Source organism: Halichoerus grypus, chromosome 3 (genome assembly GCF_964656455.1).
Source record: "Halichoerus grypus chromosome 3, mHalGry1.hap1.1, whole genome shotgun sequence".
NCBI classification, from domain to species: Eukaryota; Metazoa; Chordata; class Mammalia; order Carnivora; family Phocidae; genus Halichoerus; species Halichoerus grypus.
This window is the reverse complement of record NC_135714.1, coordinates 89463367-89475859: the sequence shown is the minus strand read 5'-3', so window position 1 is coordinate 89475859 and position 12493 is coordinate 89463367. Positions and strand designations below refer to the sequence as shown.

General features: G+C 42.5%; 1 protein-coding gene across 3 annotated transcripts in view; it reads right to left on the bottom strand.

Moving 5' to 3' along the window:
• The window catches only part of MCUB (mitochondrial calcium uniporter dominant negative subunit beta), a 91823-nt gene extending 88998 nt beyond the window's left edge, over positions 1-2825 (bottom strand). The window contains exon 1 of one of the 3 annotated variants that reach the window (XM_036098056.2): positions 2577-2825. In XM_036098056.2, the coding sequence (XP_035953949.1) occupies positions 2577-2678 (102 nt within the window). In that variant the 5' untranslated portion in view covers positions 2679-2825. Of the gene's footprint in view, positions 1-944; positions 1022-1830; positions 1975-2576 lie in introns of those variants that run through there. The other 2 variants (XM_036098055.2, XM_078069068.1) reach the window with 2 other exon arrangements.
• Positions 2826-12493: the final 9668 nt, after the last annotated feature.

Genomic DNA, 12493 nt, shown 5'->3' with positions numbered 1-12493 from the left:
CAGATGTTAAAAAAAAAAAAAAGCATACCCAAACTTCTCTGCAAAGTACACTTGATTTTTTTAAGTTTTAAACACAGCTTATGTAGAGACTCAAATGCTGTCCTGGGGGCCTGAAACCTTACCAGGGAGGTTTTCAAACTAAGCAGCAGAAAACCCAAGTTAAGAAAGGCACAATTAGGTAAGGCCTTTCTGTTTAAAGGTAATTCACCAGGTGCCATCATCACTCAAAGCTGCGTCCTGCAGAACAGAAAGGCCAGCAGGAGCCATGGATTGCCCTGACAACCGCTCAGCCTCAGCCAGCGTGCTGAGGATAAGCAGAGATGCTGACACCGGATCGTGACCATAGACACCGGGGCATGCCTTGGCTAAAGGTAACACAACATGCTCTTGCTCGCTTATGCTTCAGATTAAATGCGTTCTTTTAAAAACAATTCTGGTATACGAAGCGTATCCATGTTGACAAACTTTTTTCCACCCACAAAATACTGACAGACTTACCTACCATATGAAAGATGAGAATTGTATATTTTCCAAAATTACCAAATCCTCCTATAAATTATAGCACACTCATACTTTCAGAAAAGGTCAAATATAATTGGGAATGCTTACTTGAGCTACTATTAATGACAAGTCCTTGCAAGCTAAGATTTTATGAGCTGTGGGGTTGCAAATATCACTTTTGTTGTGTTTTTCCTGTTTTCATGGATGCTAGGGGTCTGAATGTGGCAAAAATATATAAAATACTTGTCTTTAGCCATAGGACTTTTCATATCACATGGGGAGACCACAAAACAGACTTTAAAGTGAAAAATGTCCCCACGGCCAGTTAATATGATTTGTAGAAAATGGTTTAGTAGTCCTAACTAAAACTCCTAAGTGGCCAGGATATTTGTCAGTTTCTTTATGGTATGATTTCAAAGAGGCATATAAAGAAGCAAACTCACAGGCTTGTCTTTCTTCTTTCAGGGGTCTTTTATGAAGTAAAATGATGGAAGCATTTCCACTTCTAAAGTTCAGTAAATTGACTTAATAGGATGGACAGTCAAAACTTAAAACAAATATCTGCAAATTAGAAACAAGCCAATGTAAGGCTTAAGATGATTACCTAGAGGGAAAGTACTAACCAGTGTTCCCCTATGATTAAGCCTAATAAGCCCCAGTGTATCATTTTCTTTTTTTTAAAGGGCATCCACATTCCTGCTGGGGCATGCAATGGCACCAGGTGGGAATAGCATCTGGTGGGAAATATGGAGAAAGGGGCTTAGAGATGATAATCTGAGAAAGGGCAGCCAGTCTTGGGCTCTGTAACAATTCTACTCCAGATGTTAAATGGACTTAATAGAAAACGGAATCATTTATGTTTAAATGGTGGTATACTGAAGGGGGCTCCTTGTGTTGGGCTTGTTTCACTGTTTGGTATATTTTTGACCCAGAAGTGCAACACTTTCTAATAAAGTACAACTTCATAAAGTGGAAGCCCCTCTCTCCAATTTACTGCTAAGTATCATTTTAAAGAGTTTGCCCCTTTTCCTAGGTGTTAGTAACAAAATGCCCTTCCTCATTCTCTCTCAAACACTCAGGGAGAGAATTCTAAGTATGTATTTAAATATTTCCTCCAGCATTCAAAACTGTGAAGCCCTGAAATAGCTGGAGGAAAAAAAAAAACACAGGAAGTGAAAGTGACAAGATAATGGCATGGCTTCTTTTGTTTTTCTTGCAAACTGCACAGCTAAACGTATTTTTCTCTTTAACGATCTGAAATTAATCTAATGGGGGGAGGGAGGCTGAGAATTAAAACTCAGAAACAACGCGCTCCCCAACCACACGCACCTGGAAGGCTCTTTTTAATGGGGCTGTCTCCTCATCAGGCTCAGTTAGGGCTCCTGTCGGGCTCCATCCCAGTCCGAGTTGCACGCAGCATTTTGCCCTATCTCTGTCTTTTCTAGGGCACATCCACTCTCTTCCCTCTCCAAGCAACGGTTCTACCCAGGCCACAATACAACTGTGTCAGGCCCGCTGTTACTCACCGACACACACTCATGATTCACCCGTGTCTCAGAACAAAACGAGTTTTTCTTCCCCCTTTAGAAGGGAGGGGCTGGTGGTTTTCAGACTGGAGATTTCACTTCCCTACGACAGTGCACACTCGGGGCAGTCACTGTGCTCCCTCGTTTTCTGAGCCCCTCTCGCCACCCACGACCGAGCCGACGGCAAAGTGACTCGGAAAACTTCCTCCTGAGTGCGTTTTGGCCGCGGAGAAACTGCCTCCCGGAGAGATTTTGCTGCTCCCCGGGGCGTCGCCCCGTGGTCCCCGCACCCCAACTTGGCGGAGGTGATGCTCCTCCTCGCCGCCCCGGCCTCGCCTTCCCTCGGCCGCTGGGCGTGACTGCGCCTGCAGACCTGGGGACCCACGTCTGCGGCCCGGGCGCCCACTTGTCGGGGTCCTCCCGCGCGGAGCCGGAGGGCCAGCAAAACGCGGGGAACTTGCCGGCCGCTCGGCTTTCGCTCCCGCCCAAGTTGCCCTACGCAAACTTTTCCAGCCGCCCCCCCGGCCCCCGAGCCGGGCTCTGTCTCACCTGAGGCATCGGCGTTCGCGGCCGCGGATGCGCTCGGCCCCGGGGTCCGGGGGTCGGCAGCAACCGCGGGCGCCGCGTCCAGGCACCCCTCAGAAGCAGCATCCTGCCCAAGCGCGGGCTCACGCACGAGTCAGCCGGCCAGCGCCGGGAGGCTAGCAGCGGGCGCTCTCCGTGCACGCAGCCCGGCCCGCGCCTCCCGCCGGCCCCCGCCTCCCCACGCCGCGCCGCCGGGCGGGGGGCGGGCTAAGGGGAGGGTGTGTCCCGCTTCCCGAGGCTCTGTGTACGCGCCCGGCTTCAGGCTGTTTTCTCTCCTCCGACGGAAAAAAAGAAAAAGGGGAGGGGCGCTAGTGAACCGCCCTCCCCCGTCTTAGATTTCGACGGGCAGCGCGAATGCTTGGCAGGCACCTCTTTTTTCCCGTGGAAGCCCCTTCTGGAATGAACGAGAGTTTGCGATCACACCTTGGGGGCTGTTGATTTCAACACCCACCGTTAATTCTGGGGACTTAGCGTCTCCATTCCCGGCCACGGGGCAGTGAGGAGTGGGGGTGAGGGGAGGAGAGCCTCCGGGAGCTGGAGAGACGCAGGCGGAACCCTCTGGAAGTTAGTCTCCAGGACCGAGTGGGAAAGGGGGAGAGAAGCAGGTCCCCAAGGCTCCACACGTCAGTTGTCTCCGAGGCTTATGCTAAGGGCAGCGATGGCCAGTGAGCGTCCATCAGAGTCAGCTCCAGGCCTACTTCTGCCGGAGGTTTGCAGTTCTCTAGGCGGTGGCCTGCCTGGAGCTCTTTGGGACATCTCCGCCACAGCACAACTGGCTTCTCTTTTCAATCACGTTTTTAATGCAAAGAGCTAAGGAACCGGAACTTAGTCTTTCCAGCAACTGGAAAATGTAATGTTTTGTCTTAGAGACTTTTTGTTTATAAAAACAGATTAAGAAGGGATGCCTGGGTGGCTCAGTCGGTTAAAGGTCTGCCTTTGGCTCAGGCATGATCCCAGGGTTCTGGGAAGGAGCCCGGCATCGGGCTCCCTGCTCAGTTGGGGAGTCTGCTTTTCCCTCTGCCTGCTGCTCCCCCTGCTTGTGCTCTCTCTCTGACAAATAAATGAAGTCTTTAAAAAATAATAAAAAATAAAAACAAATTTTAAAAACACCATTTCAGAGCAACCTAATCTTTCACATAGCTTGCTTACAATAGAGTTCTTAGATAAAATACAGGATGCCCAGTTAAATTTGAATTTCAGATGAACAACAAATAATTTAAGTATGTACCAAATGTTGCATGGCAGACACTCTTTAAAGAAAAATGAGATATTTGGGATATACTTAGACTAAACTATTTGTTATTTATCTTTTAGCTATAAAATGAATAAATTCTGGGGACCTAATGTACCACACGATAACTATGGTTGATAATACCATATCGTGGGGCGCCTGGGTGGCTTAGTTGCTAAGCGTCTGCCTTTGGCTCAGGTCATGATCCCAGGGTCCTGGGATGGAGTCCCGCATCGGGCTCCCTGCTCCCCGGGAAGCCTGCTTCTCCCTCTCCCACTCCCCCTGCTTGTGTTCCTGCTCTCGCTGTGTCTCTGTCAAATAAATAAATAAAATCTTAAAAAATAATAGTAATAATAATACCATATCGTATGCTTGAAATTTGCTAAGAGAGTAGATCTTAACTGTACTTAGCACATCAAAAAAAAAAGTAACTATGCTAGGTAACAGATGTATTAATTAACTTGATTGTGATAATCATTCAAAATACATACATATATCAGGCCATCATATTGTACCCTTTAAATATATTCACTTTTTATTTGCCCATTATATCTCAATAGAGCTGGGGGGGAGAAAAAGGAACAAAAGAGTTTTATAAGGGGAAATGGAGAAGAGGAGGAGAAAATGTCTATTTTGGAGCACAGACTCTGCCCATGCACATTGTAATACTTTTTTCCCAACAGTTTTTGGCGACATTCCCTTTAATTAAATTTTTGTAGCGCAACAATTTTGCAATAATTTCTACAGAGAGACTAGGAAAGATAGCTGTCTTTTCTCTAGCAGGTTGATTTGTTATATATCATTGATAGTTGAGAAAAGTGTCTCTAAGCTTTACAACTCACCATTGGTAACATCGTGTTAATTCTTAGGATTGTTCTTAAATTGGGGAAAACTTCCTTCAGGTGTTTTTCGTGTACATAATAATTGAAAGAGTATTCCACAGACCAACTTCTGGGTCCATTCATTTCAAGCGCCACTTTTCACTAGCCACAGACTTCTGGTAAGTTGGCACTCTAGGACCCATTCATACTCTAGTACAACCTTGGCTCTGCACTTTGGGGTTACACTACAGGGTAAGTTGGCCCAGTAGGTGATCGGAGGATTCTTAGAAGCCACTTCTACATGGGTGTGGCTAGCAATAATTTAGTAAACCTGGAAATGGCCTGTAAGCTGCTTAAAAATATCCCACTAAATCCAACCTAGATGTACCTCCAATTCAACTTACTTTTTGCTGGATCTTGAAAATGGCCATAACTCCTCAACCACCTGATACAAGAAAATGTGTAACAGAGGAGTGGTTGAACAAAAAAAGAGACAGTGGTCTTGATTTCAGTAAAAATGTCTTACTTTTAGAAAAACAACAGAAACACCAACACATTGCTAGGGACCCCTCACCCCACTGCAACGGTCTTGGAAGAGGCTTGTGTAAGTGAAGAGCCCCTGAAACTTAAACCAAATTAATTTTGCTGGCACCTAAGTCCTCAATAAATGCTATTATTGTTATTACAAACCATTCCATTGCACTTAACACCTGCCTGTTTTGTAGCATTTATCACACTATTTATTTGCACTTATGTCCGGCTCTCCAGCCAGGTTATAAATGCAGGAGCAGGTGCGTGGTTTTAGTAATCCTCGTGTCAGAGTGCCTAGCACAGTACCTGCTTTAGAGACTTAGTCAACAATGAATAAATGAAATTATGCTAATGGGAAGGAAGAGATACTGCAAGAACAACTTAAAATAGATGTGACTGAGGAAAAGTCCAGGAGCTGTGGATACAGTACTTGTGTCAAGTGCTCAAGGGCAAGGAACAAAGACCTCAAACTAAAAGAGGGACACCTGGGTGGCTCAGTTGGTTGGGCATTCGACTGTTGATTACAGCTCAGGTCATGATCTCAAGGTCATGGGATCAAGCCCCAAATCAGGCTCTGCGCTGGGCATGGAGTCTGCTTAGGATTCTCTCTCTCTCTCTCCCTCTGCCCCCCCACCTCTCTCCAAAAAAAAAAGAGAGAGAGAGAGAGAAATGCAGAATTGTAAGAAGTGTCTTAAAAACAGCCAGTGTAATTCCATTTACATAAGATGACCAGAGAAGGCAAATCTATAGAGACAGAGAGTAATCAGTAGTTGCCTGGGGCTGAGGGTGGAATTGGGAGTGGTGTAAATGAGTGTGAGGAATCTTTCTGGGGTGATGGAAATATTCTAAATTGGATTGTGGTAATTGTTGCATAAGTCTATAAATTTGCCAAATAATCATTTGTACACTTTATTTTTTAAAGATTTATTTATTTATTTATTATTTATCTTTTTTAAAGATTTTATTTATTTATTTGACAGAGAGAGACACAGCGAGAGAGGGAACACAAGCAGGGGGAGTGGGAGAGGGAGAAGCAGGCTCCCCGCCGAGCAGAGAGCCCGATGTGGGGCTCAATCCCAGGACCCTGGGATCATGACCTGAGCCAAAGGCAGACGCTTAACGACTGAGCCACCCAGGCACCCCCATTTGTACTCTTTAAATGAGTGATCTTTTTTTTTTTTTTAAAGATTTTTTTATTTTTTTATTTGACAGAGAGAGAGAGTACAAGTAGGCAGAGAGGCAGGCAGAGGGAGAGGGAGAAGCAGGCTCCCTACTGAGCAGGGAGCCCGATGCGGGACTTGATCCCAGGACCCTGGGATCATGACCTGAGCCGAAGGCAGCCGCTTAACCGACTGAGCCACCCAGGCGCCCCTAAATGAGTGATCTTATAGCATGTAAATAATACTTGATAAAGCTGCTTAAATTTTTTTTCTGACTAGTGAGATCAATGATTCAAATATGAAAAGGCTATAATATCTAAGTAGCATTTATGAAGTAGCTCACATTAAGTCACTGTTCTCGCCAAGATTCCCATACATTGTGGGGAAGTCTGTTGGGCACCAAAGGGATCTATGTGTGCTGAGCCACTGTGTGGACAGAACCTCCACAGTAAGCCCTTTCCATCTGCAGTGTCCAGAGGCTTTCTCCCAGCAGTGTGCTGGCTTCCCAAGTTACCAGAAGTACGTGCTTAGTAAAAAGAAATAATGTTTGAAATCAATGGACCCAGAAGGTGGTCTATGGAATATTCTTCCAATTATTACAGCTCATATATGAAAAACACTTGATGGAAGTTTCCCCAAATTTAAGAACAGTCCTAAGAATTAACACGATATGGCCAATGGTGAGTCGTAAGGCTTAGACTATCAGTGATATAAAACAACTATCAGTGATATAAAACAAATCAACATGCTAGAGAAAAAAGTTTTCTTTTCGATTCTCTCTATAGAAAGTATAAAAAAATTGTTGTGGTATGAAAATTTAATTAAAGGGAATGTAGCCAAAATACTGTTGGAAGAAAGTATTACAGTTGATATGTAGGGGTGATGGATTTTTAAAAAATATTTTCCTTTGAGGGGTTTGTGCTTTTAAAAAAAACTATTATTTATGATTTATTTTCTCCCTCTAACTATTCATTACCATGCCAATTTTGTATTCCTAACTTCTTATTGTTTTTCATAAAAAGGGTCTTCCAAAGTATATAAGCTTCATGCTCCACAAGAGCTGATTCTGCCTCTGGGGATCAGGCATAAAGTACTTCGTGTTATCTTGTTTAGTCATTACAAAAACCTTATGGGATAAGTATTATTAGCTCCCTATTACAAATGAAGAAACGGAAGCTTGGTAGGTTATACAGTCAGAATTCGAGTATGGAATTCTATACCTATGACCCCAAGATTTTTGGACTCAAGACCCCAAGATAACCCTGCCTATCTCTTCTGACATCACCTAGCCACCTGACCTTCCCATTACCACAGCTAGGATTAGGGTGAGGTGAATTGTTGAAGTGAAGAGTCCAAATTCTGGCTTTATTTAAAATTTTGATATTCTGTTCATTATGGATTTTTTCATTAATTTTGATTTTTAAAAAATATTACATTAAAAAACCAGCACCACAGAAACACAATTATAAGAGACTATTATGAAAAACTATATGCCAAAAAACTGGACAACCTGGAAGAAACAGATAAATTCCCAAAATAGGAAGAAATAGAAATTTGAACAGACCAAAAATTAACAAAGAAATGGAATCAGTAATCAAAAAACTCCCAACAAACAAAAGTTCATGACCAGATAGCTTCATAAGAGAATTCTACCAAACATTTAAAGAAGAGTTAATATCAGGTACCTGGGTGGCTCAGTTGGTTAAGCGTCCAGCTCTTGATTTTGGCTCAGGTCATGATCTCAAGAGTAGTGAGATCAAGCCCCTTGTCATTGGGCTCTGCACTGAGCATGGAGCCTGCCTAAGATTCTCTCTCTCCATGGGGCACCTCGGTGGCTCAGTCAGTTAAACGTCCAACTCTTGATTTTGGCTCAGGTCAAGATCTCAGGGTCCTGGGATCAAGCCATGTGTTGGGATCTGTGCTCAGCATGGAGTCTACTTGAGGATACTCTCCCTCTCCCTCCGCCCCTCCCCTGCTTGTGCATGCCCTCTCTCTAAAATAAATAAATAAATCTTAAAAAAAAAAATACTCTCTCAGGTGCCTGGGTGGCTCAGTCGTTAAGCGTCTGCCTTCGGCTCAGGTCATGGTCCCAGGGTCCTGGGATTGAGCCCCTCATCGGGCTCCCTGCTCTGTGGGAAGCCTGCTTCTCCCTCTCCCACTCCCCCTGCTTGTGTTCCTGCTCTCGCTGTCTCACTCTCTGTCAAATAAATAAATAAAATCTTTTTAAAAAGTCATTAAAAAAAAAATTCTCTCCCTTTCCCTTCCCCCTCTTTCTTGCATGCACACACACACATTCTCTCTCTCTCTCTCAAAAAAAAAAGAGTTAATACCTATTCTTCTCAAACTACTCCAAAAAATAAAAAAGGAAAACTTCCAAATTCATTCCATGAAGCAAGCATGAACCCTGATACTAAAACCAGGTAAAGACACTACTAAAAAAGAGAACAGGGATGTCCCCTATCACCACTTTTATTCAACATAGTACTGGAAGTCCTAGCCACAGCAGTCAGACAACAAAAAGAAACAAAAGGCATCCAAATAGGCAACGAAGAAGTAGAAGTTTCACTATATGCAGATGACAGGATACCATATATTGAAAACCCAAAGACTCTGCCCTAAGTCTGCTAGAACTGATCAACGAAGTCAGTAAAGTCGCAGGATACAAAATCAACATACAAAAATTTATTGCATTTCTATACACCAATAATGACACAGCAGAAAGAGAAATTAAGGAATCAATCCCATTTACAATGGTACCAAAAACAGTAAGATACTTAGGAATAAACCTAACCAAAGAGGTGAAAGACCTGTACTCTGAAAACAATAAAATACAGATGAAAGAAATTGAAGATGACACAAAGAAATGGAAAATCATTCCATGCTCATGTATTGGAAGAACAAATATTGTTAAAATGTCTATACTACCCAAAAGAATCTACACATTTAATGCAATCCCTATCGAAATACCACCAGCATTTTTCACAGAGCTAGAACAAACAATCCTAAAATGTACACAGAACCACAAGACCCTAAATAGCCAAAGCAATCTTAGAAAACGAAGCTGGAGGCATCACAATTCCGGATTTCAAGGTATATTACAAAGCTGTAATCATCAAGACAGTATGGTACTGGCACAAAAAAAGACACCTAATTCAATGGAAGAGAATAGAAAATCCAGAAATGAACCCATAATTATATGGTCAATTAATCTTTGACAAAGCAGGAAAGAATAACCAGTCTCTTCAACAAGTGGTGTTGGGAAAACTGGACTGCTACGTGCAAAAGAATGAAACTGAACCACTTTCTTATACCACACCCAAAAATAAATTCAAAATGGACTAAAGATCTACATGTGAGACTTAAAACCATAAAAATCCCAGAATACAACACAGATAGTAACTTCTTTGACATCAATCATAGCAACTTCTTTCTAGATATGTCTCCTGAGGCAAGGGAAACAAAAGCAAAAATAAACTATTGAGACGACATCACAATAAAAAAAATGTTTCCTTCTGCACAACAAAGGAAATAATCAATGAAACTAAAAGGCAGACTACAGAAGAGAGAAGATATTTGCAAATGATATATCTAATAAAGGGTTAGTATAAAAAATACATAAAGAAATTCAACACCCCAAAAATGAATAACCCAATTAAAAAAATGGACAGAAGACATGAATAGACATTTTTAAAGAGAAGACATCCAGATGGCTAACAGACACAGGAAAAGATGCACAACATCACTCCTCATAAGGGAAATGCAGATCAAAACTACAATGAGATATCACCTCACACCTGTCAGAATGACTAAAATCAACAACACAAGAAACAACAGGTGTTGGTCAGGATGTGGAGAAAGGGGAACCCTCTTACACTGTTGGAGGGATTGCAAACTGGTGTAGCTACTGTGGAAAACAGTATGGAGATTCCTCAGAAAGGTAAAAATAGACCTACCCTATGACCCAGCAATCACCCTACTGGATATTTACCCAAAGAATAGAAAAATACTAATTTAAAGGGATACATGCACCCTGATGTTTATAGCAGCATTATCTACAATAGCCAAGATATGGAAACAGCCCAAGTGTCCACTGACAGATGAATGGATAAAGAAGAGGTGGTATATATATATATATATATACACACACACACACACACACACATACAATGGAATATTACTCAGCCATCAAAAAGAATGAAATCTTGCCATTTGGAAGGATATGGATGGAGCTAGAGAGTATTAGGTTAAGTGAAATAGTCAGAGAAAGACAAATACCATGTGATTTCACTCATATTTAGAATTTAAGAAATAAGACAAATGAGTAAAGGGGAAAAAAAGGAAGAAAGGCAAACCAGGAAACAGACTCTTAGCTATAGAGAACAAGCTGATAGTTACCAAAAGGGAGGTGAGTGGGGGATGGGTGTCATAAGTGATGGGGATGAAGGAGCGCACTTGTGATGAGCACCGGGTGATGTCTGGAAGTGCTGAATCACTATATTGTACACCTGAAACTAATATTATACTGTATGTTAACTAAAAAAAAATTACATTAAAATATTATCTTAATGACTGAGTTTTTAGTGCCCCTTTTAAATTTTGAGCCCTTGTTTTAACCCTGTGTCATATTCTCAATTAGGACATCAATATTCATATTTGTACTTTAACTTCTAATAAAGCTAGTCCACAGATTTCATCCACTGACTCTTATACAACCTGCTCTTGCAGACACTAGTCACTTATGTCCTCAAACTACCTTCCATTTGAACTCAGTTTTTCACAGATTAGCCAACCAACAATGAAATTGGATTACCTAGTGTTAGTACTGCGTGCTTGCTACTGGCACAGGGCTCAGCCTCAGGGCACCCGGGCGGCTCAGTCGTTGGGCGTCTGCCTTCGGCTCAGGTCATGATCCCGGGGTCCTGGGATCGAGCCCCACATCGGGCTCCTGGCTCAGTGGGGAGCCTGCTTCTCCCTCTGCCTCTGCCCCTCCCCCTGCTTGTGCTCACTCCCTCTCTCTCTCAATCACTCTCTCTCTCAAATAAATAAATAAAATCTTAAAAAAAAGAAGAGAGACTAGCCTCAGTCAAAGTGGAAGGAAAGTCTATTTACAAAAAAAGCTTTATATTTTTTGTCACCTGGTTTTACTGGTAGAATCATCTGAATTGAACAATCTTAAATATATCCTCTGAAGATGTGAGCTGCACTGGATTGTAGGATGGCAGAATGGCTAAGGGGTCCCCTCAGGTATCTTACTTGGAGGCCCCCCTGACTGAATTCTAGAGAAGGATATTCCTTTTCCCTATTCTGCCTCCAGGCCCCAGGTCTTCATTTTTTTTTTTTTTTAAGATTTCTTTATTTATTTCAGAGAGAGAGAGAGAGAGAGAGCACTCATGGTGGGGAGGGGCATAGGGAGAGAGAGAGAAAGAGAGAGAGAATCCTAAGCAGACTCCCCACTGAGCGTGGAGCTCAATGCATGGCTCGATCTTACAATCCTGAGATCATGACCTGAGCCAAAATTAAGAGTTGGATGCTCAACCGACTGAGCCACCCAGGCGCCCCTAGGCCTTCATTTTTAACAATTAAAATCATAACACCCAAATCAGAATACATATTTTCAAACACTATGGAAGATTCACAATATAATGACCGTATATCAGGCCTCAAAGGAATTCTCAAAAAAAAATTTTTTTTTAATTTGAGAGAGAGAGAGAGCACGTGAACTGGGGGAGGGGGCAGCGGCAGAGGGAGAGAATCTCCAACAGACTCTGCTCTGAGCGTGGAGCCTGACATGGGGCTGGATCTCACAACCCTGAGATCATGACCTGAGCCGAAACCAAGAGTCAGACACTTAACTGACTGAGCCACCCAGGCGCCGCTCTCAAAAAATTTTTTAAACCTGATAACAAAAAGCTATGTTTATGAAATTAGAAATTAACAAAAAGACAAAGCATCACAATTAAATTTATATTTAAATAACACACAAATAGGGGATTAAATAGAAAATAAACGGAAATTGGGAACTATTTTAAAACTGAATAGGAATGAAAGCACTTAATATTAAAACTTCTCTACTCAGGAAATTGCACAGTCTTAAATGCATTTATTAGAAAACAGAAATGTCTGAAAATAAACTAAGCT